Source organism: Ahaetulla prasina, chromosome 17, assembly GCF_028640845.1.
Source record: "Ahaetulla prasina isolate Xishuangbanna chromosome 17, ASM2864084v1, whole genome shotgun sequence".
NCBI classification, from domain to species: domain Eukaryota; kingdom Metazoa; phylum Chordata; class Lepidosauria; order Squamata; family Colubridae; genus Ahaetulla; species Ahaetulla prasina.
Genome location: NC_080555.1, coordinates 10,417,489 through 10,438,374, shown reverse-complemented (window position 1 = coordinate 10,438,374; position 20,886 = coordinate 10,417,489). Strand labels below are relative to the sequence as shown.

The window sequence follows — 20,886 nt, the reverse complement described above, 5'->3', positions numbered from 1 at the left end:
AGTGGCTCTACCAACTCTTTGCGGTTAGCAGCCAGATACCTCCACTTGGCATCTTCATCCCACTCCGCCATCCTCTTTACTCGCCCCCTTGGTGTTTGGGTGAGCAAAGTCCTAGGGAAAGTATAATATTCCAAAAATATTCACCGTCTCCTGGTTATTGGCCCAAAGTCCTACTTCTGGTTGCAGTACTTAAGATTGGTCTAGAACTCGCCTTATTGCCTATAGGATCCCAAGGAAGAAAAATTGGATCCCAAAGGTGGTAACACATCTCATGATACACATTTCCTCTTGCATATTTAACCCCCCCCCCCATGAAGGATGCCTTGGAAAATGGCAGCCAACTCTGGTGACGATGATTCTATGCAGTTACCAAACAGCCACATCCACATTTTGTTCCATTTGGAGGCTGGTGGAGAAGGCCCCGACATTGCAAGAGTTTCCCATAAGTATCGAGCGGCTACTTGTGGGGAAATACAGCACAGATGAAGGAAGAGGAGGAGGGAAAGGCAGCAAGGCAGGGGAGGGGTGAGAACTGAAGAAATAAACATCCTGAACGCCTCCTGTCCTTTCTCTTTCCTTCCCTCGCCAGCCCATTGCGCCGGTGGACCCATTTGTGGTAGAGAAGAGGGTTTTTTTCCTTAGGTTGCTCAGAAAAAGGAATTTGTAAAGCCACGGGAAAGCCTCCAGCGTAGGATCTCAAGAGTAGTTGAGGGAAGATGCAGGAGCACAGTTCTTGCTGCCTATGATGGCTTTCCGAGTCGAACGTTGGCTGGAGTGGGGGAATTTTTTTCCTGGATTAATTTACGAGCACCGGACTTGCCGGGGCATCGGAAGATGCATCGTTCATGCATCAAGTGCTCTGCCCTTGGGCATGGCTAAGCTCCTTTGCTCTGCCAGTGGTTCCAGCCAATGTTTGTTGGTTAATGGCTGCTTCCAATGGCCGTTGTGTTCTGTTCAGCAGCCCCTCAGCTATGGTCTTTTGAAGGTATTTCTGGGAGTCTTATGTCAGACAGATGCAGCTTTTCAAACTTCTGAATGTGGAGTTTGGCGTTGCGGGAGATTTTGTTGGGGGGCGGTGAGACGGATTGGGCGGAGGATCGCTGGGGGAGCATGCAGGAGCCCAAGGCCTCCAGGTGTCGGGAGCGGTGGGAGATTGTGGCAGGGGGCTAGGAGAGGGCAGGGTCACATGGTCTTTGTGGGAGGATGCAGCACGGTGCTTTGTTCCTTGAAAGACTGCTAGACTCAGTGATGGAAGTTTGGGGAGGTTTTTCCTGGGGGAATTCTTTGCTGCCCTTGGCTTTCTTTGCGGAAAGATTGGGGGGTGGTGGTGGGGGGAAGCGTGTCTTGGGTTAGGTCATGAGCATTGGACTTGCTAGCCATGATGGTTTTGCCAGCCTGCTTCTTGTGGGGTTTTGAAGGATTGAGGATGGGCAGCGGTTCTCGGAATAAATTGCGGCCAGGTGGACGGCAGCGTTCTTGGATAGAGGTACCCCCCAAAAAAAATGCATCTTTCAGGGTTCTGCCTTTGGGCATGGCTGATCTCCTTTGCTTGCCCACTTATCCTCACTCACCGGATTTTTATGCGAGGCCCCTAACCTCCAGCCGGCCTCAATTTATCCCAACAATTGCTCCATTTTCACCAGTAGGGACACCGCAGGCCCCCAGCATCAACATCACATGTCAACTCTGAACCGAACCTGGCTGAAGCCATCTTGTGCTGCCTCATAGTTGCCTGGAAGCCTTGAGTGGGGGAAGGGAGGCGGGGAGTAGATAGCCCAGCTAACAGTCAAAGCAAAAGATTTTTCTGTGGGGAACCAAGGTCATTGAAAGAGGTGACTGTTTTAAGAGGAGAGGAGCCTGTCTTCCATCTTCATTGGACAATGTGACTGGTGACACTTGGGAGGGAGGGAGTTTTACTCTTTTAATTAGGTGAAAACCGCGGGAACTGTTAGAGTTGGTTTTCACCGGCTGCGCCGATACGATGTATCCATTAAAAATGTCCTTGGAGGAATCTACCTGCCTCGGAGTTCTGCTTTTAATGGATGCATTACTCGGAATGCTGACAACGGTCCTTACAGGCGTTCTGGACTATCTTAAAAACAGGCCTCTTGTCTCTGCTGGCAGTAGCACCCGGCAGACGCCTGGCCTCTTTCAAACCCTCCGCATCCTTTCCTAAATTGACACTCCTTACAAGTGAATCACCAACCAGACGGTGGCTTCTCTTTTTGTGGATACCTTGCTCTACTTGTGTGACTGACGTGTAATACCTGATTCACACTTTCCCCTATCCAAAATGAGTTCTTCATTATCCCGGTCATGTGAGTTACCATCATCATCATCACGGCTACCTTGACCTGCCACCTTACTATCCCTATTAAGGTCAGCAAGGGCACTGTGTCTGTTATGTGGGGATGCAGCGAAAGCTTTGTGTTTGTGACTCACGGTTCTTGCCACGGTTGTCCATACTTTACTCCTGTAGAAGAGGCCGATGGGGGGAGGGGGAGGGGGAGAGCTCAATAGAACAGAAAGAAAAGAGTAGAGAGACTGTTCTGACCCAGTCTTAGCACAAACAAGAGACAGACTCCTTGTCACAAAAAAAACCCTCTTTATTTATCTCCTGTGAATTAATGGCATTCACACACCAAAAAGTCCAGGGAATAGTCCTTCAAAGAGTTAACTGCAGTAACAGACCTTATCAGTTACTCGCGATAATTGCCAGGCCAGGAGCTCCCAGCCAAAAGCCTGCAAATTTAAGTTCTGGCTAGCAGTCTTTGATGCATGAAACACAGTGAGCAAAATCTTCAGAAATACGAACGGTTGTCTCCTACGATCACCACTCCCCTTTCCTTCTATTTATTCCCCAGCCAGGGAGGGGCCATTCAGGGTTCCCGTGTGCTTTTCTTCCCGAGTCAACTCCTTGCCCTCAGTTGTTCTCCTAACAGCTCTGCGCATATGTGCATCTGGAACAGGACCCAGCTGTTCTTCCTCCCCAATCATCTCCGCCTCCGAAGGCAGCTGCCTCTCCGGTGGCTGGGAAATGTCAGACGGCCGTGGCTCTATCTCAGTGTCTGACGCTGAGCTTCCGTCAGAGCCTTCCTCAGGCGCCAGAACTGGCCCAAGTTCTTCCCCAACCTCCTCATCGTCCGAACCTGCCGCCTGCTCCCCTGGCAGCTGGCGGGCCACAACAGAGAGATTGGAGAATATCCCGGGGGAGAAGAGTTTTTTTTTTTCCTTAGGTTGCTCAGAAAAAGGAATTTGCAAAAGCTACAGGAAAACTTACAGGAGAGCAAGTAAAAAGGGCTTCACATAGCAAGGGGATTAGAGCCCCAGAAGTTAACCATGTCCCTATTTTACAAAGCAAAAACAGAAGAAAAGGAAGAGATTGAGAAGCTATATTTAAAATTACTTTTTATTCTTTATACTGTTTCCATTCTCACTTAAAACATGAAGTGAATCTACAGCCTGGACTCATTATCAGCGTCTCCACTAGATAATTGACAGTCAAGCTGCAACTAAGTGAACCAACTATAATTAGCAAACTTCCTCAAACCCCCAAATAAGTTACCCAGACCTAATCCACGTATCAAAGGATAAGCTCTGCAAATACAAACGGAGTTAACTAAATTTCGTCTCCCAGAGGAACTGTATGTTCACAAGAATAAACATACCTATGCACACGGCCCACAAGTGTCACCTGAGAAATAGCACGTGGACACTCCCATACCCCGGACAAGCTCCCGCTATAAAAAAAAAATCTTCTGTACCTCATTTCTTGGCAGCCTGCGCCTTAAAGGCAGACTCCCTCGCTTTTAGGAAGAAAAATATTTCTTCTTTCCTCACAGCTGTCTGGCTCTCTTTTTTATTTATTCACGGGCGCCGCTCTCCGGAGTTAAAGCCCCAAATTTAGTCTTCTAGATGGCACCCCAGTGGGACTTGAGACTAACCTGACCAGCGGGATCTATCCCAGGTTAAGTTCCACCTGGCTACCAGCAGACCATTTTCATCGGTGGGTTCTGCTCTGACCGCTTGACGCTGGTAGTGAAGGGGTAGCTTGCAGTTTGAATCGGACAGTTGCTTGAAAAGAAGAATCTGGTAAGCACCTCCAAATTTCAGTTGGGTTTTTTTTGTGTGTGTCAGGGAGTGAGTGAATGCATTGTGTGTGCGCATGTGTTTGGGTTTTTTCCTCTTTCATTTTCATTACTGTTTGATATTATGCTCTGTGCCTTTCCTAACTCCCCCCGTCTCCCGCCCAATTCTTGTGAGCTTCACCTGGCTGTGATCAAGAGACTTTGGATAGCTAAGGCACACCAAGGGGCCAGGGGTGGGCTTCAAAATTTTTAGCAAGGGGTTCTTTGCCCGGTTGCTGGGTGGGGGTGGCCCAATCAGCCTCCTGCACCACGGCGGGGGGAGGGTTGTTGCCCTCCCCAGGCTCCGGAGGCTTTCTTTGAGCCTCCGGGAGGGTGAACAATGGCTTCCCCAGGCTCCAGAGGCCGCCTGGAGGCTGGAAACAGGCCCATTTCTGATCTTCCCAAACTTTTGGTAGTCCCGCTTTTTGCCCTCCCCGAGTGTCCATGCCTGCACTGCACTTACCGGCATCCGAAACAGGCTGCGTGGGGACTCCTGGGAGGGGCGGGATAGGCGGGGCCAGCCAGGAGTGGGTTTTGGGGGGGTTCTCCGCACTGCACAGAATCTTAACTAGAGGTTTTCCCGAACCCCCAGCAGCCCACCCCTGCAAAGGGCTGTGAATCACACATATATAGAGGGGAGAGAGAGAGAGAGAGATGGAATGAGACTGGCATATATATATGTATATATATATGCCAGTCGCACTCTATATCTCTCTCCTATCTATCTATCTATCTATCTATCTATCTATCTATCTATCTATCTATCTATCTATCTCTATCTCTATCTCTATCTATCTCTATCATCTCTATCCATAGGGCAATCCATAGGTGGGGGGGGGAGACCCAAGTGCCCAGAGAACCAAACAAGCCCCCAGTGGTAGGGCCATGGTTGGGGTCCCGGCCACCCTGGTGGGGGGGGGGTGCTGCTGCTGACCAGCTATCCCAGCCTTGCTGCTCCCTCGTGGGGATTGGTCTGGGGATTGGACTCGCTGGGGCAGAGGCAGCCCTAAGGGAGAAAAAAAAAAAGCCAAAAAAAGGCCTCAAAATTGGCCAAAAAAAGCCTTAAAATGGGCCGAAAAAAGCCTTGGAACCGGCCTGAAAAAAGACCTGAAAAAGGTCTTATAGTCCGAAAAATACGGTAATTGTTAATTAATAATCAACCCCCTCTTCTTTGTGACAGCCCCTCAAACACTGCATGTCTCCTCTAATTCTCCTCTTTGATTGGGGGAACATATTGAATTTGATGAATAATATTGAAGGGGATATGGAATGTGCCAGCCCACCTCCCGTCTCTAAAGAGAGAAGAAGGACCAGACTTGGGTTCTTTCCTTCCAAAAACAGAGGAAGGCACCCAGACGAAGATCAAAAAGGAGTTCTAAATAAACTCGCTGAGGCTCCAATGGTGCAGAGCAGAGATGGGCTTCTCTCCAAGGAGTTGAGGAGCTGAGGTTGGCCAGTCTTTTCAATGCTTTCACTGGTTTGGACAGAGGCTGGGTGAGACTACATGGCCTCAGGTGGCTTCTCCCAATTCTAAAGTCGGCCAAGGGTGGAAATGAGCCCAGCAGTGGTGCAGAAAGAGAAGACTGGGACATTCCTTGGCTTCGAGCTCTGCCCGGCTTCACCCCCAGTACCAGGGCCTGGAGACGTCCAACTCCTTTTCCTTCTGCGATGGGGAAGCCGCCTTGGGACTCCTCACGGCAAACATGTTCTCCGTGTCCAGCAGAAACATGCTGTAGAGGTTGAAGAGCAACATGGCGACCAGGGGGAAGAAGGTCAGGCCGAATCCGAAGCCACGGAACGAGCGGCCCATGGCGTATGCCAGCCAGTAGAGAAGCCTGGAAGTGCGTGAAAGAAAAATGGTCAAAATGGGCGCCACGATGGTGGGATCCAAGCGTCGCATCCATCACGTCCTTGTAGATATCCCAACAAAAGCCCAAGCCAGCCCTTGCTTGCATTTCACAGGAACAATTCCAGTTAACAGAATAAGAGAGTCGGGACCTTGGAGGTCTTCTAGTCCAACCCTCTGCTCAAGGTGGAGTCTCTATATAGACCCGTGATGGCGAATCTACAGCACGCGTATCGGAAGTGGCACCGCAAAGCCATCTCTCCAGGCACGCGAGCCATCGCCCGTTGCTCTTCCGGGTTTTGGCATGCCAGCCAGGTGGTCTTCACGTGTGCGGGAGCACCAAATACCGGAAGAGAAACCGCCTGGTGTGCATGCGCGCGCCGGGAAGAGGATCTGGTTTCTGGCAGGCGCATTGCTGGCCACCTGGTCTTCTGGTTTCTGGTGCGCATCTGCGTGCAAACACTAGCTGGCCCATACACATACGCATGCATTTTAATCAAAATGCAGTTAAAACACTATACAACCCATCCAGAATATAACTATATACATCCAAGAGGAACAGGAAGTGCCTCACAGGAGCAGATAGAGGTATATCCTAGAGAGGCAGGAAATGCATCACTGAACAACGGAGATGAATGCTAGAGAGGAATAAAGTGCATACAAGGCAGACAACCCCTGTGATAGCGTAGGCATGCACGCCGGGGCAGGGGGAAATGCAGGGGGTGTGGTGGGCCCCCCTGCGCCCCGGTTTTGGTCCCAGGGAACTTCTTTAAGGAGGCCTGCTAGGCCTAAAACGGGACACGGGTTGCGGGGGCGGGAAAGCATGGGGGTGGCGCGTGCATGCGCAGGGCCTGTGTCGTGCGGGCTTTGTATTATGGGTGTGGGCATGCACGCTGTCATACACATGCACACACTTTGGGCACGCAAGGACAAAACGGTTAGCCATTACTGCTCCATACCATTTTGGACAGATGGCTGTCCAGTCTTTACCGGATGTAGCATCTGCAACGTCTTATCTTTATGTTTGTTAATTGGGTTATGGGGGGTTTTTTGGGTTAATTTATGTTATGTCTTTGCAGGATTTTTCCACTCGGGAGCTCAAAAGACAGCTGAGCCTTGCAACAACCAGCCTGTGAGGTAGTGTTGTGTCCCACTCCTCCACCCACTCCTCCACTGACGGCCGGGTCAGGGAAATCCGAATCAGGCGTGCCTCTGCAGCTCTGCCCAAAGTCCTAGCAAAGTCCTCAGAGCAGGCAGGAGACCAGTAAGTGACTTCAGCAAGATATGTTTAGACTTTGCCTGACTCAGAGAATGCCAGAAAGCAGGTCCTTTATATAGGCCATGGGGTGTGGCTCCATGACTCAGCACTTATCCCGGCCTGCCCCTCCCCTCCTTCTGTCGCCGCCGCCTATCAATTCTTCTGAAGCGAGGGTCACTCCAGTCTGCAGCTGTTGGCAATTGACCTCCCTCAGGCTCACATGCTGTGGGGGAGGGGGAGGGGTCTAGTTGCTCCGTTTGCCTGGGCATGGAGCCAGAGCTGGGGGCTGGAGGTACTTCCTCCTCCTCAGCCTGTCTGGGCATGGAGCCAGGGCTGGGGCCGGGAGGCATACTAGGACATTCCTCAGCGTTCGGAAGCAGATAAGCAGACCCCGGCTGCGGTGAAAGCGGGTGAGACACAACAGGTAGGCTGGTTTGGATTCTCCCAGCACACGAGACGAGGCCTTTGCCAGGTTGGGCTTTCTACCTTGAGGAAACCCACCCCTTTTTCTTAGCGAGTGGAAGCAGCCTCCCGGAAACTCAGAAAGTCACGAGGATTTTTTTTTAACACATTAAAACTGTTAATTGCCTGTGATCTACTGTATCTCTTCTCCAGGGGCAGGCTTAAATTTTTTTAGCAAGGGGTTCTCTGCCCGGTTGCTGGGTGGGCGTGGCCATGGTGGGCGTGACCTAGTCGGCCTCCTGCACCACAGCGGGGGTTTGTGGCATTTTGGCCCTCCCCAGGCTCTGGAGGCTTTCCTCAAGCCTCTGGGAGGGCAAAAACGGCCTCCCCAGGCTCTGGGAGTCCTCTGGAGGCCAGAAAAGGGCCTTCCTGAACTTCCGGTAGGCCCAGTTTTCGCCCTCCCTGAGCCTCTGCGCGCGCGCCCTGCACTTATTCAAAACAGGCCACGTGGGGATTCCTGGGGAGGGGTGGGATGGGCAGGGCCAGCCAGGAGTGGGATTTGGGGGTTCTCTGAACTGCACAGAATCTTAGCTAGAGGTTCTCCCGAACCCCCAGCATCTCACCCCTGCTTTTCTCTAAATCTCTAAATCCAGGAGCCCCTCCCTCATATCTGCACAGCAGTTGCATAACACTTACTGCGATGTAAAATCCCAGTGGAGATTTCCCAGCTGTCTGGGAAATTCTGGGAATTGAAATCCACCCCTGTGCATGTTTGCCAAGGTCGGGAAACTTTGGTGGTGCCACTACATGTATCTGATGAATGGTGTTGCGGCTCCCAAAAGAATACACCCAGTTCTTCCGCGCAGGACTGGCATAGAATTTTTAGATGTTTTTATGGGTTTTTAAAATTTTTTAGCAAGGGGTTCTCTGCCCGGTTGCTGGATGGGCGTGGCCATGGTGGGCGTGACCTAGTCGGCCTCCTGCACCACAGCGGGGGTTTGTGGCATTTTGGCCCTCCCCAGGCTCTGGAGGCTTTCCTCAAGCCTCTGGGAGGGCAAAAACGGCCTCCCCAGGCTCTGGGAGTCCTCTGGAGGCCAGAAAAGGGCCTTCCTGAACTTCCGGTAGGCCCAGTTTTCGCCCTCCCTGAGCCTCTGCGCGCGCGCCCTGCACTTATTCAAAACAGGCCACGTGGGGATTCCTGGGGAGGGGTGGGATGGGCAGGGCCAGCCAGGAGTGGGATTTGGGGGTTCTCTGAACTGCACAGAATCTTAGCTAGAGGTTCTCCCGAACCCCCAGCATCTCACCCCTGCTTTTCTCTAAATCTCTAAATCCAGGAGCCCCTCCCTCATATCTGCACAGCAGTTGCATAACACTTACTGCGATGTAAAATCCCAGTGGAGATTTCCCAGCTGTCTGGGAAATTCTGGGAATTGAAATCCACCCCTGTGCATGTTTGCCAAGGTCGGGAAACTTTGGTGGTGCCACTACATGTATCTGATGAATGGTGTTGCGGCTCCCAAAAGAATACACCCAGTTCTTCCGCGCAGGACTGGCATAGAATTTTTAGATGTTTTTATGGGTTTTTTAAATTTTTAATTAGTTTTTTAGGATTTTTAAATGTATTTTAAATTATGGGCCAAATTTGAATAAGTTTTTTAAGCTACTGTTTTATCTGTATTGTGTGTATTTGATTGTTGTTTTATTTGGCTGTTCACCGCCCTGAGTCCTTCGGGAGAAGGGCGGTATACAAATAATAATAATAATAATAATAATAATAATAATAATAATAATAATAATAATAATAATAATAATAATAATAATAATAATTATTATTATTATTATTATTATTATTATTATTATTATTATTATTATTATTAGTTATAAAATCTGAATTAGAGAAAAAAAAATGTCAGCAGACTTCCATCGAATTCTTGTCACCAAAAATGGCTGCCATTCTACTTTCAGTGCCCCAAAATATATTAAAAGACTTTCTAAACCAACTGTACCGTCAACAGGACGGAGATTTCCCAACAATCGGATTTTTCGATCTTCAAATAAATAATAATAATAATAAAAAAAAAACAGGAGCCGGCTGACAGATTCGTCTGACGAACACCTTTCAATACATTTTTGTCTGTCAAAATTGGCCCCTTGAAGACGGGTGGGCTTCAGCTCCCAGAATTCCCCAGCCAGCCTGTTTGAAACATGTGGAACTTGAGACTACACAGCTCAGGCTGGCTGGGGAATTCTGGGAGTTGAAGCCCACCCCTCTTCAAGGGGTCATGGTTGAAAAACAAGGTTAAATGATGGATGAATGACGAGTTGGAAGGGACCTTGGAGGTCTTCTAGTCCAACCCTTTGATCACCCAGGACAAGGCATGAAAGTCACACAGCCAGCTGAGAGTTGAAACTCCCCTTTCCCACGTTCTTGGCACGTCCCAGAGCAAAGTGCGCATGTGTGCACACAGACACAAACACGGCAGCCTCTGGCTGTGCCCAGTCCAGCAAAGCAATTTGAGTCTACGAAGTCAGGAAGAAGCAAGCAGTCCTTAAGCAGTATTGGCACACCCCTCTACCAATTCAGCATTTGTTCCCAGCAAATGCCCCTTCCCACAGCGTCTCCTTAAATCTCAGTCCCCAGGTGTGCCTTGTGAAGAGCGGCGGGGCGCTCTCCTGAATCGTCGGGTCTGCCTGTGCTGTTTCTGCCTTCTCTCCACTCTCCATGCTCGGAGATCAGTAGGGGGCTGTCTTTGCTCATCTCCTGAGCTCCGTTGCTCCTCATGTCCACTGCTTACCCACTCTCAGTCATCCTGCCCCTGTTCCTCCCTGCCTACAAGCTGTCCTAATCCTGAGGGGGCCCTGGGCAGCCTCAGCCTGCTTCTCCCCACATTCCTCCAAAGCCAACAAAGCCACCCCCTCAATCTCTGGCTAGTCATCCTCTGCAGATTCAGGCTCCAACGGGTGCAAGACAAACCCGCTGCTCAAATGGGAGACCCTGTACCAGGCAAAAAAATCCAACCCAGAGGAAGGGTCCAGAAGTGAGAGGAGAGGGGTGGAGAGGGGTAGTCTCTTACCGTGAGATGGCAAAAAGGCCCGTCAGCAGCGGGATCAGCTTGAGCCCTTCCTGGGGCAGGTAGGTGGAAAGGACAGCAATATTGAAGAAGTAAAGAATGAAGAGGTCGACCGACTGGGAGACGAAATGCCGATGGATCTCCACCTCCCGGCTCAGCTCCTCAAAAGGCTGCAGGGAGGAGGCACAAAGACGGGACACCCCATAAACCATCATCCCTGCAGGGGAAGAGGGACAGGAAGAAGGAGTCAGGAAAGGCTGGCTCAGGGGGGACCTTATTGAATCAAAGAGCTGGAAGGGACCTTGGAGGTCTTGTAGTCCAACCCCCTGCTCAAGCAGGAGATCTTATAACATGCCGGTCAAATGGCTGTCCAATCCCTTCTTAAAAGCCTCCAGTGATGGGGCAACCCACGATTTCCGAAGGCAAGCCGTTCCACCGGTTGATCGTCTTCACTGTCAGGAAATTTCTCCTTCGTTCTAGGTTGCTTCTTTCCCTTGATTAGTTTCCATCTGTTGCTTCTTATCCGCCATTCAGGGACTTTTCTTCCTTATGGCAGCCCTTCAAATATTGGAAGATGGTATCAGGTCACCCCTGGTCCTTCTCTTTGTTACGCTAAACATAACCTAGTTCCCTTAGCCATTCATCTTTTGATTTAGCCTTCGGACCCCCAAGGCAGTGGTGAGATGCTAATGGTTCTCACCGGTTCGGGCGAAACAGTAGTGGCAGCAGCACAAGGCTCCACCCACCCGCCCGGACGTCATTCCTGGTTAAAACCAGGAAGTAACCTGTTTTTGACCCTCTGTGCATGCACGGAGGGTCCAAAACGCATTTGACGATGGTGCGGCACGCTTACTTCCGAACCGGTAGGGAAGTAGATTTCACACCTGCCCCAAGGAGATCATTCTGCACCTGAGGCAGAATTCCGAAGGGGTTGGGGGGCAATTCCCATCATCTCTAAGGAAGGTCTGACTTTATTTTTAAGACGGAGGTCTGAAAGCAGGACAAGAAGCAATGGGTGGAAACTAATCAAGGAGAGAAGCAACCTAGAACTAAGGAGAAATTTCCTGACCATGAGGACAGTAAGCCAGTGGAACAGCTTGCCACCAGAAGTTGTGGGTGTCCCATCCCTGGAGGTTTTTAAGAAGAGACCGGGCAGCCATTTATCCGGAATAGTATAGGGAGGGTCTTCTGCTTTTAAGCAGAGGGTTGGACTAGAGGTTCTCCAAGGTCCCTTCCAACTCTGTTATTCCATTCCATTCCAACATTCCTGGAAGTCCAGATTAGAGAACTCAACTGGGTCTTCAAGTCATGCAGGTTCCGGGTGCTGCTAGATCTGGAAGTCCAGCTGTTCCAGGGTCTTGAGGGATGCTGAAGAAAGTCAGATGCTGAAGATACAGCCCCCCAGCCACATCCACCCCCACTGCCTGTTTTAAGAAATCTAATTAAAAGAGTTACCTTGAGATAAGATGGATGGCCTATAAAGTTAATAATATAATAAATAAATAATATAATATAATATAATATAATATAATATAATATAATATAATATAATATAATATAATATAATATAATATAATATACGTATAAAAGCTAAAACAATTCACACCGTAATCACGAAATCTCCAGAACTGTAAAGTCTACAAACTTGAAATTTGCCACATATGTTCCTCACTAAGAAAGGATTTTTCAAAATGACCATCAGAGCATAAGTATTTCCTAGATTATGATTAACATGCTCTGATGCTAAGGAGTTCCACTCCCCCTCCCCACCTCAAAAGAAATCTGTTCCAAATGCAAAACACAAGCAGAGGAGAGAAGTTTCACTTTCGGTTTCACTTTCACAGCAGCAAGCAGCTTTACTATAGAACAGTTGAGCTAAGCCATGTCCAGCAACCTTCCTGTCTCCTTCTTGCTTACACAGCAAATACCGTTTGAGTTTCCAAACACCCCTCAACTCTCTCACACACTGACAGGATGCTAGCCAGATGAATACTGATGGATGCTGCGGATTGGGACAGTGTACTTCCCCTCCCTCTCTGTTCCAACTGCCAGTTGCATTATATTAACACACACTGATGCTACGGAGTTACACATTCTACATTAAATTTCAGGCTGTAAGTGTCAATTTATCAAAGCCCAGCACATAGTTTTGTACTGAAGCACGGGCATCCAGCTAGCTAATATAATATAATAAATATAATATAATATAATATAATATAATATAATATAATATAATATAATATAATATAATATAATATAATATAATATAATATAATATAATATAATAATATAATATAATATAATATAATATAATATAATATAATATAATATAATATAATATAATATAATATAATGGCCTCTGTGGCTCAGACTGGTAAGACAGTCTGTTATTAACAGCAGCTGCTTGCAATTACTGCAGGTTCTAGTCCCACCAGGCCCAAGGTTGACTCAGCCTTCCATCCTTTATAAGGTAGGTAAAATGAGGACCCAGATTGTTGGGGGCAATAAGTTGACTTTGTATATAATATACAAATGGATGAAGACTATTGCTTGACACTATGTAAGCCGCCCTGAGTCTTCGGAGAAGGGCAGGATATAAATGCAAAATAAAATAAAAAATAAATTAATATAATATAATATTCTATAAAAATTCTATAATATAATATAATATAATATAATATAATATAATATAATATAATATAATATAATATAATATAATATAATATAATATAATATAATATAATATAATATAATATAATATAACATTATAATTATAATTATAGAATATATTAATATAGAATATAATATATAAATAAAGGGAGGGAGGGCCTTGGAGGAGCCAAATGTCTAACTTAACAACAGAAATTTTGGGCTCCATTGTCGTTGTAAGTCGAGGACTACCTGTACTATGGTCATTAACTGAGTCAACACATTGTTATTCAGCAAATCTGGCTTCCCCCATTGACTCTGCTTGTGGGAAGCCAGCTGGAAAAGTCGCAAATAGGAGATTCAAGTGACCCTGGGAGATTGCAGCCGTCGTAAATGGGTGAGATTTTAGATTTGGGGCTTTATTTTGCCCAGAGTCACTAAGTTGGGCAGCCATACAAATTTTCCAAATAGATAAATAAATACAAATAAAGAGGAATATCTGGTTGTAGAATTTAGCTGGCTTTCCCGGTGGCCAAAGAAGGCCAGCATCACAATGCGTTCAATAATGCAATGATTGTGGGGGCTTTTTTTTTTTTTTTTTTTTTTGCTTTTTTGGAGACTCCACTTGCAGATTTCCTGGCTCGTGGAGCGCTTCAACGGAGCCTTTCGCCAACCCTGGGGAATGAACCGAGGGGGACTCTGTGCTGACGATGAACGGCGGCTTCCCCTGCCTGGCACCTTCTCCACGGCAAGCAGACGCCGCTCACCTAAAATGATGGGGAAAGTGGCGAATACCCCGCAGCGCAGCGTGTACACCAGCCGGGCGCTCATGCTCTCCATGATGGGCACCTCGAAGGGCAAGAAGACGTAGGCACCGTAGATCAAGCCCGGGAAGACGATCAAAGCGGTAGTCATGGAAGCCACAGCTTTGAGGTTGGCCGAGTTGCAGCAGCCCTTCGTCCGGCAACACGGGTTCTGGAATGGCTCCCTGGCAGGATCGGGCAAGTCGTGCAAACAGCCCGAGCAGCCTCGGCTGAGGAAGAGCTGCTGCTCTGGGTCACCCTTCTCCTCCTGGCACGGTGCCCCGTCCTGCGGTGGCACTCCCAGCTGCCACGGCTGCTTCTTGTGGCTCCTGGGACGGCGTTCGATGCAGAGGGGGTCGATGGGGACGAAGGCATGGGCTGCCACGGAGGGCACCCCACTGCACTCGTTGTCCTCCGGAGGCTTCAGGAAAGCCTGATGGTCCGTGCCGGAGTCCAACGCGGCTGCCTTCATGCTCCCTTCTGGGCTCGGCCGGGCGTCCGTCTCCAAAACCACCGGCATCTTGCCCACTGCATCATGTTGGGCTCGGTCCCAGGGCAAAGTCGCCTCGGCATCATCCGAACTCGACTCCTGGGTGTGAGTGTGGGCCAGCTGAGCAGCAGGGGACGAATCCTTTCCCAGGGGCACCATCGCCAAATCTTCCGAAGGGGCAATGGCCGACATCTTCAACTGTTTGTTCTGTATCCGTCGAGCTTTTTTCTGCTAAATCTTTGCGGTCTCCATTCCTTCTTCTCCAGAAATGGGAGGCGGCTCTGGGAAAACGAACCAGGGCAACCTCAGGATGTGCCGCGGCCGGTTCTTGCGCTGCAAAAGGGATGGAAAAATATAAATAAATTGGTTTGGAGACAGCAAGAAGCAGCAAAAAGCCAATATTAGGGATTAGGGAGCTGGAGGCTAAAACATATGAAGAAAGGCTGCAGGAACCGGGTAGGTCTAGTTTAACGAAAAGAAGGACTAGGGGTAACAGAATATCAGTCTTCCGATATTTGAGGGGCTGCCACAAAGGAAATGGGGGAGGGGTGGTCAAGCTATTCTCCAAAGCACCAGATGGCAGGACAAGAAGCAAGCGATGGAAACTAATCAAGAGGACCAACCTAGAACTAGTGAGGGATTTCCTGTTGGTGAGAACAATTTGTCAGTGGGACGACTTGCCTCCAGAAGCGGTGGATGCTCCACATCATTGGAAGCGTTTAAGAAGGGATTAGACAACCATTCGTCCAGAATGGTATAAGGTCTCCTGGTCGAGCAGGGATTGGACTAGAAGATAACCAAGGCCCCTTCCAACCCTTTGATTCTATGAGATAGATAAGATGAGAGGGAGGGAGGGAGGGAGGGAGGGAGGGAGAAGATTAAATATAGATAGATATAGATAAAGAGAGTGAGTAATGATTGGATAGATCAACACAGACATAGATAGATGATAGATAGAAGATAGATAGATGATAGATAATGAGATATATATATAAGATAGATCGATTGAAAGATAGATAAATAATGATAGATAGCTGATAGATAATGAAGATGATTAGATAGATAGATAGATAGATAGATAGATAGATAGATAGATAGAAGATAGATAGATGAAAGATAATGAGATACATATTAGATAGATAGATAAATAATGATAGATAGCTGATAGATAATGAGAGATGATTATATAGATAGATGATAATGAGAGAGATGATTAGATAGATAGATAGATAGATAGATAGATAGATAATGATAGATAATGAGAGAGAGTTGATAGATAGATAGATAGATAGATAGATAGATAGATAGATGATAGATAATGAGAGATGATTAGATAGATAGATGATAATGAAAGGGATATGATTAGATAGATAGATAGATAGATAGATAGATAGATAGATAGATAGATAGATAGATAATGAGAGATGATTAGATTGATTGATTGATTGATAAATGATTGATAGATAATGACAGATTAGATAGATGATGAGAGATGATTAGATAGATAGATAGACAGATAGATAGATAGACAGATAAATGATAGATAATGAGAGAGAGATGATTAGATAGATAAGATAGATAGATAGATAATGATAGATAGATAGCTGATAGATAATGAGATGATTAGATAGATAGATGATAATGAGAGAATGATTAGATAGATAGAAGATAGATGAGAGATAATGAGAGATATATTAGATAGATTGATAGATAGATAATGATAGATAGCTGATAGATAATGAGAGATGATTAGATAGATAGATGATAAAGAAAGGGATTTGATTAGATAGATGGATGGATGGATAGATACATAGATTGATAGATAGATGATAGATAATGAGAGAGATATTAGATTGATTGATTGATTGATTGATTTGATTGATAAATGATAGATAGATAATGATAAATAGCTGATAGATAATGAGAGATTAGATAGATAGATGATGAGAGAGATATGATTAGATAGATAGATAAGAGATAGATGAGAGATAATGAGAGAGATATGAATGGATGGATGGATGGATGGATGGATGGATGGATGGATGGACGGACAGACAGACAAGCCTTCTTCCCGGAGTTGGGGGTGCTCCAGCTCTGGAATTTTCCTGGGCAACCATTTGTCTAGAATAACATGGGGTCTCTTGCTTGAGCAGGAGATTGAACTAGAAGACCTCCAAGGCAGGGGTGAAATGCTCCCAGTTCGGACCCGATCGCAAAGCACGTGTGCGAAGCGAACCAGTGGCAAAACCGGTTAGAACCCACCACCGGTTGGACTAGAAGACCTCCAAGGTCCCTTCCAACTCTGTTATTCTGTTTTCTGTTTACTTTCTAGTTTTTCTTTGAAGATGTTTCGCTTCTCCTCCAAGAAGCTTCTTCAGCTCTGACTGGATGGTGGGGAATGGAAGGATTTATATTCCTTGCAGACAGCTGGTCCTTTGCATCCTTTTAGAGGGTTCTTGAAGCCACTTGGAGGTTTATCCTTCCATACCCCATTTACACCTGTCAGGTGACCCTGAGGACACAGATATCTTACGGCATCTCCGGACCCCTCCACAATTGGATAAAAGTGTTCCTGTCAAACAGACAACGTCAAAATAGGCAGTGCCCTATCAAATCCTGTTCCTGTCAAGAGCGGCGTTCCCCAAGGCAGCGTTCTTGGACCAACACTCTTCATATTATACATGAATGATCTCTGTGACCATATTATAAGTAATTGTGTTCTCTTCACTGACGATGTTAAACTATTTAAAACAACCAACAATACAGCTACCCTTCAGAAAGACCTGGACTTTGTGTCGGAATAGTCAAAAACTTGGCAACTCCAAATCTCAACCAGCAAATGCTCAGTCTTACACATTGGAAAAAAGAATCTGAACACTAAATACAAACTCAATGGATATTACCTTGTTGATGACCCTCACCCCGTTAAAGATCTTGGAGTTTTCATATCAAATGATCTAAGTGCCAAAGCCCGCTGCAACTACATCGCAAAAAAGGCTTTAAGAGTTGTAAACTTAATCTTGCGTAGCTTCTTCTCCAGAAACACTACACTACTAACCAGAGCATATAAAACATTTGCTAGATCAATTCTTGAATACAGCTCGCCTGTCTGGAACCCATACCTCGTTTCGGACATCAGTTACAATTGAGGATGTCCAGAAATATTTTACAAGAAGAGTTCTCCACTCCTCTGATTACAACAAAATACCTTATGCCACCAGACTTGAAACCCTGGGTTTAGAAAATTTCCGCCGCCTTCGACATGACCTGAGTTTAACTCATAGAATCATCTGTTACAATATCCTCCCTGTTGAAGACTACTTCAGCTTCAATCACAACAATACACGAGCACACAAAAGATATAAGCTTAATGTGAACCGCTCCAATCTTGATTGCAGAAAATATGACTTCAGTAACAGAGTTGTTAATGCTTGAAATACACTACCTGACTCTGTGGTCTCTTCCCAAAATCCCCAAAGCTTCAACCAAAGACTGTCTACTATTGACCTCACCCCATTCCTAAGAGGTCTGCAAGGGGCGTGCATAAGAGCACCAGCGTGCCTACCGTTCCTGTCCTAATGTTCCCTTTGATTGTATCCAATTTCATATAGATATTACATACTTACGATTATATATATGCTTATATATCGTATAGTTATTTCATGCTTATGCTTATATATACTGTTGTGACAAATAAAAGAAATAACTAAATAAAAGAAATAAAGGCACAGAAATGTTTATTACGTAGCATGTCGCACCCACCTAGCCATTGTATCTTCAACGTAGATTAGTCGGCTGTTGGCATCCAGGCAATGGCGGTTTAAGCATGGCTAAGCAAACTACGCAAAGTAGGAATCCAAACAAACAATTAAGGAATTCTGTTCTGATCAGTATGATGTGCAAACAAGCCGTTTCGGTTACATTTTTAAAAAAAAATATATCCATTATATGTGAACCGAACAGAGAAAAACAGCAAAAAGTTAAATTGTGTAGCAGAATGCATCAAACCCAACTGACTGCATTTGAAGAAAGTAACAATAAAACTACACACCGGTGTAGTATTTCAGCCCCTCCCTCCTCATCAGGTATGTGTGTGGGGGGGAGTGAAGGTACAGATGGTCCTTGACTTACGACCACAATCGATCCCAACGTTTATGTTGCTACGTGAAAAGTTTTGCCCCGTTTTATGACTTTTCTTGCTATCCTTGAATCACTGCGGTTGTTCAGCGAGTCACACGGTCGTTAAGTGAATCGGGCTTCCCCACTGACTTCGGCTTGCCAAGAAGGTCGCAAAAGCGGATCGCCTCACCCAGGGAGACGCTGCGCCTGTCATAAATGCGAATCAGTCGCCATAGGGTCTGAATTTTGATCACCCCGGATCGTGAAAGACGGTCATAAGTGTGGGAAACAAAATGCTCATAAGTAGCGTTGCAACTTCGAACGGTGACTAAAGGAACTGTTGTAAGTCGAGGGCTACCTGTATTTCAATCGTGTTTACACACTTAACTTGCCTACTGGATCAACAAACTTTCTGCATTCGCACAACATAGGGAACGATTGACGCTAAAAGGATGCGAATCGGCGGTGTCACACCAGGCTCAGCAGCCAAGGAAACCAAATAGGGAGCAGGCAGAAACCCAACCGGTTGAGCCCCAGGAAGGACTCGCCTGCATTTAGGAGGCGAGAGCAGAAAGAAAAATGCGAGAGAAGCCGAATGAAAGTTGTTGGTTTACAAAACCTACCAGGGAGATGGAGAGAAATCCTCGGTCCTTTTACCTGGTTCTCTTTTCTCACGTCTTGTACTCTCGCTTTTTCACGCTGGGACCTGTATTTTTTTTGGGGGGTGGTGGTGGAAGGAAAGGGGAATAAACTGGAGTGGCTTTAGGTGCCAGGAACTCCCCGTCCGGGCGGCCCTTCCGCAAGTTTGTCGAGTGCGCAACTTCGATTTTCCGGCTTTTTGTCCTTTGGACTCCCAAACCTGTTTGACCAGCCCAGGTGGAGTCCCTGGAGAGAACTGCGGGGGCCGGTTGGCTGAGCCTGGCCCGCCCGGTTTCTGAGTTGGGAAAACACACACACACACACACACACACACACACACACACACGAGAGAGAGAGAGACACACACACACATGAGAGAGAGAGAGGAGAGAGACACACACACACAGAGAGAGAGAGAGACATGAGAGAGAGAGGAGAGAGAGAGACACACACACACGAGAGAGAGAGAGACATGAGAGAGAGAGAGAGAGAGAGAGACACACACACACACACACACAGAGAGAGAGAGAGGAGACACACACAGAGGAGAGAGAGACATACACACACACCATGAACAGTCACACACAGGAGAGAGAGACACACACACAAACAGACAGAGGGAGAGAGAGAGACACACACACAGAGAGACACACACACACACACACACACCCATGAACAGACACACACAGAGGAAAGAAAGGCACACACACACAAACAGACAGAGGGAGAGAGAGACACACACACACACATACAGACACACACAGAGGAAAGAAAGACACACACACACAAACACAGAGGGAGAGAGAGAGACACACACATACAGACACACACAGAGGAAAGAAACACACACACACACAAACACAGAGGGAGAGAGAGAGACACACACATACAGACACACACAGAGGAAAGAAAGACACACACACACAAACAGACAGAGGGAGAGAGAGAGAGACACACACACAGAGGGAGAGAGACACACACACACACACACACACCCATGAACAGACACACACAGAGGAGAGAGAGACACACACACACAAACAGACAGAGGGAGAGAGAGACACACACACACCTATGAACAGACACACACAGAGGAGAGAGAGACACACACACACAAACACAGAGGGAGAGAGACACACATGCATACAGACACACACACACACTCTCATACAGACACACAGAGGGAGGGAGTCACAGACCCAGAGGAAGAGACACACACTCTCTCACACAGAGACAGACCTACACAGAGAGAAACACAGAGACACACACAAACACACACAGAGGGACAGACACACACATTCACGGTGGGGGGCGGGGGGGGAGGGAGAGAGAGAAAGACAGACAAGGACACACACACACACTTACAGACGGACACACAAAAATGTACAAACAGGGAGGGAGACACGCAGTGGTGGGATTCAGGCATTTCGCACCACTTTGGTAGAACCGGTTGTTAAATTACTTGAATCCCACCACTGGATG

General features: G+C 47.0%; 1 protein-coding gene across 3 annotated transcripts in view; it reads right to left on the bottom strand.

Annotated features, from left to right (window-relative positions):
• Window positions 1-19,723, bottom strand: part of TMEM79 (transmembrane protein 79) — a 49,687-nt gene extending 29,964 nt beyond the window's left edge. For 2 of the 3 annotated variants that reach the window (XM_058160680.1, XM_058160682.1), the window contains exons 1-3: window positions 19,389-19,723; window positions 14,121-14,979; window positions 10,708-10,921 (exon numbers count right to left, since the gene is read on the bottom strand). In XM_058160680.1, coding sequence (XP_058016663.1) covers window positions 10,708-10,921; window positions 14,121-14,838 — 932 coding nt within the window. In that variant the 5' untranslated portion in view covers window positions 14,839-14,979; window positions 19,389-19,723. Of the gene's footprint in view, window positions 1-2,608; window positions 5,963-10,707; window positions 10,922-14,120; window positions 14,980-19,388 lie in introns of those variants that run through there. The other variant, XM_058160681.1, reaches the window with a different exon arrangement.
• Window positions 19,724-20,886: the final 1,163 nt, after the last annotated feature.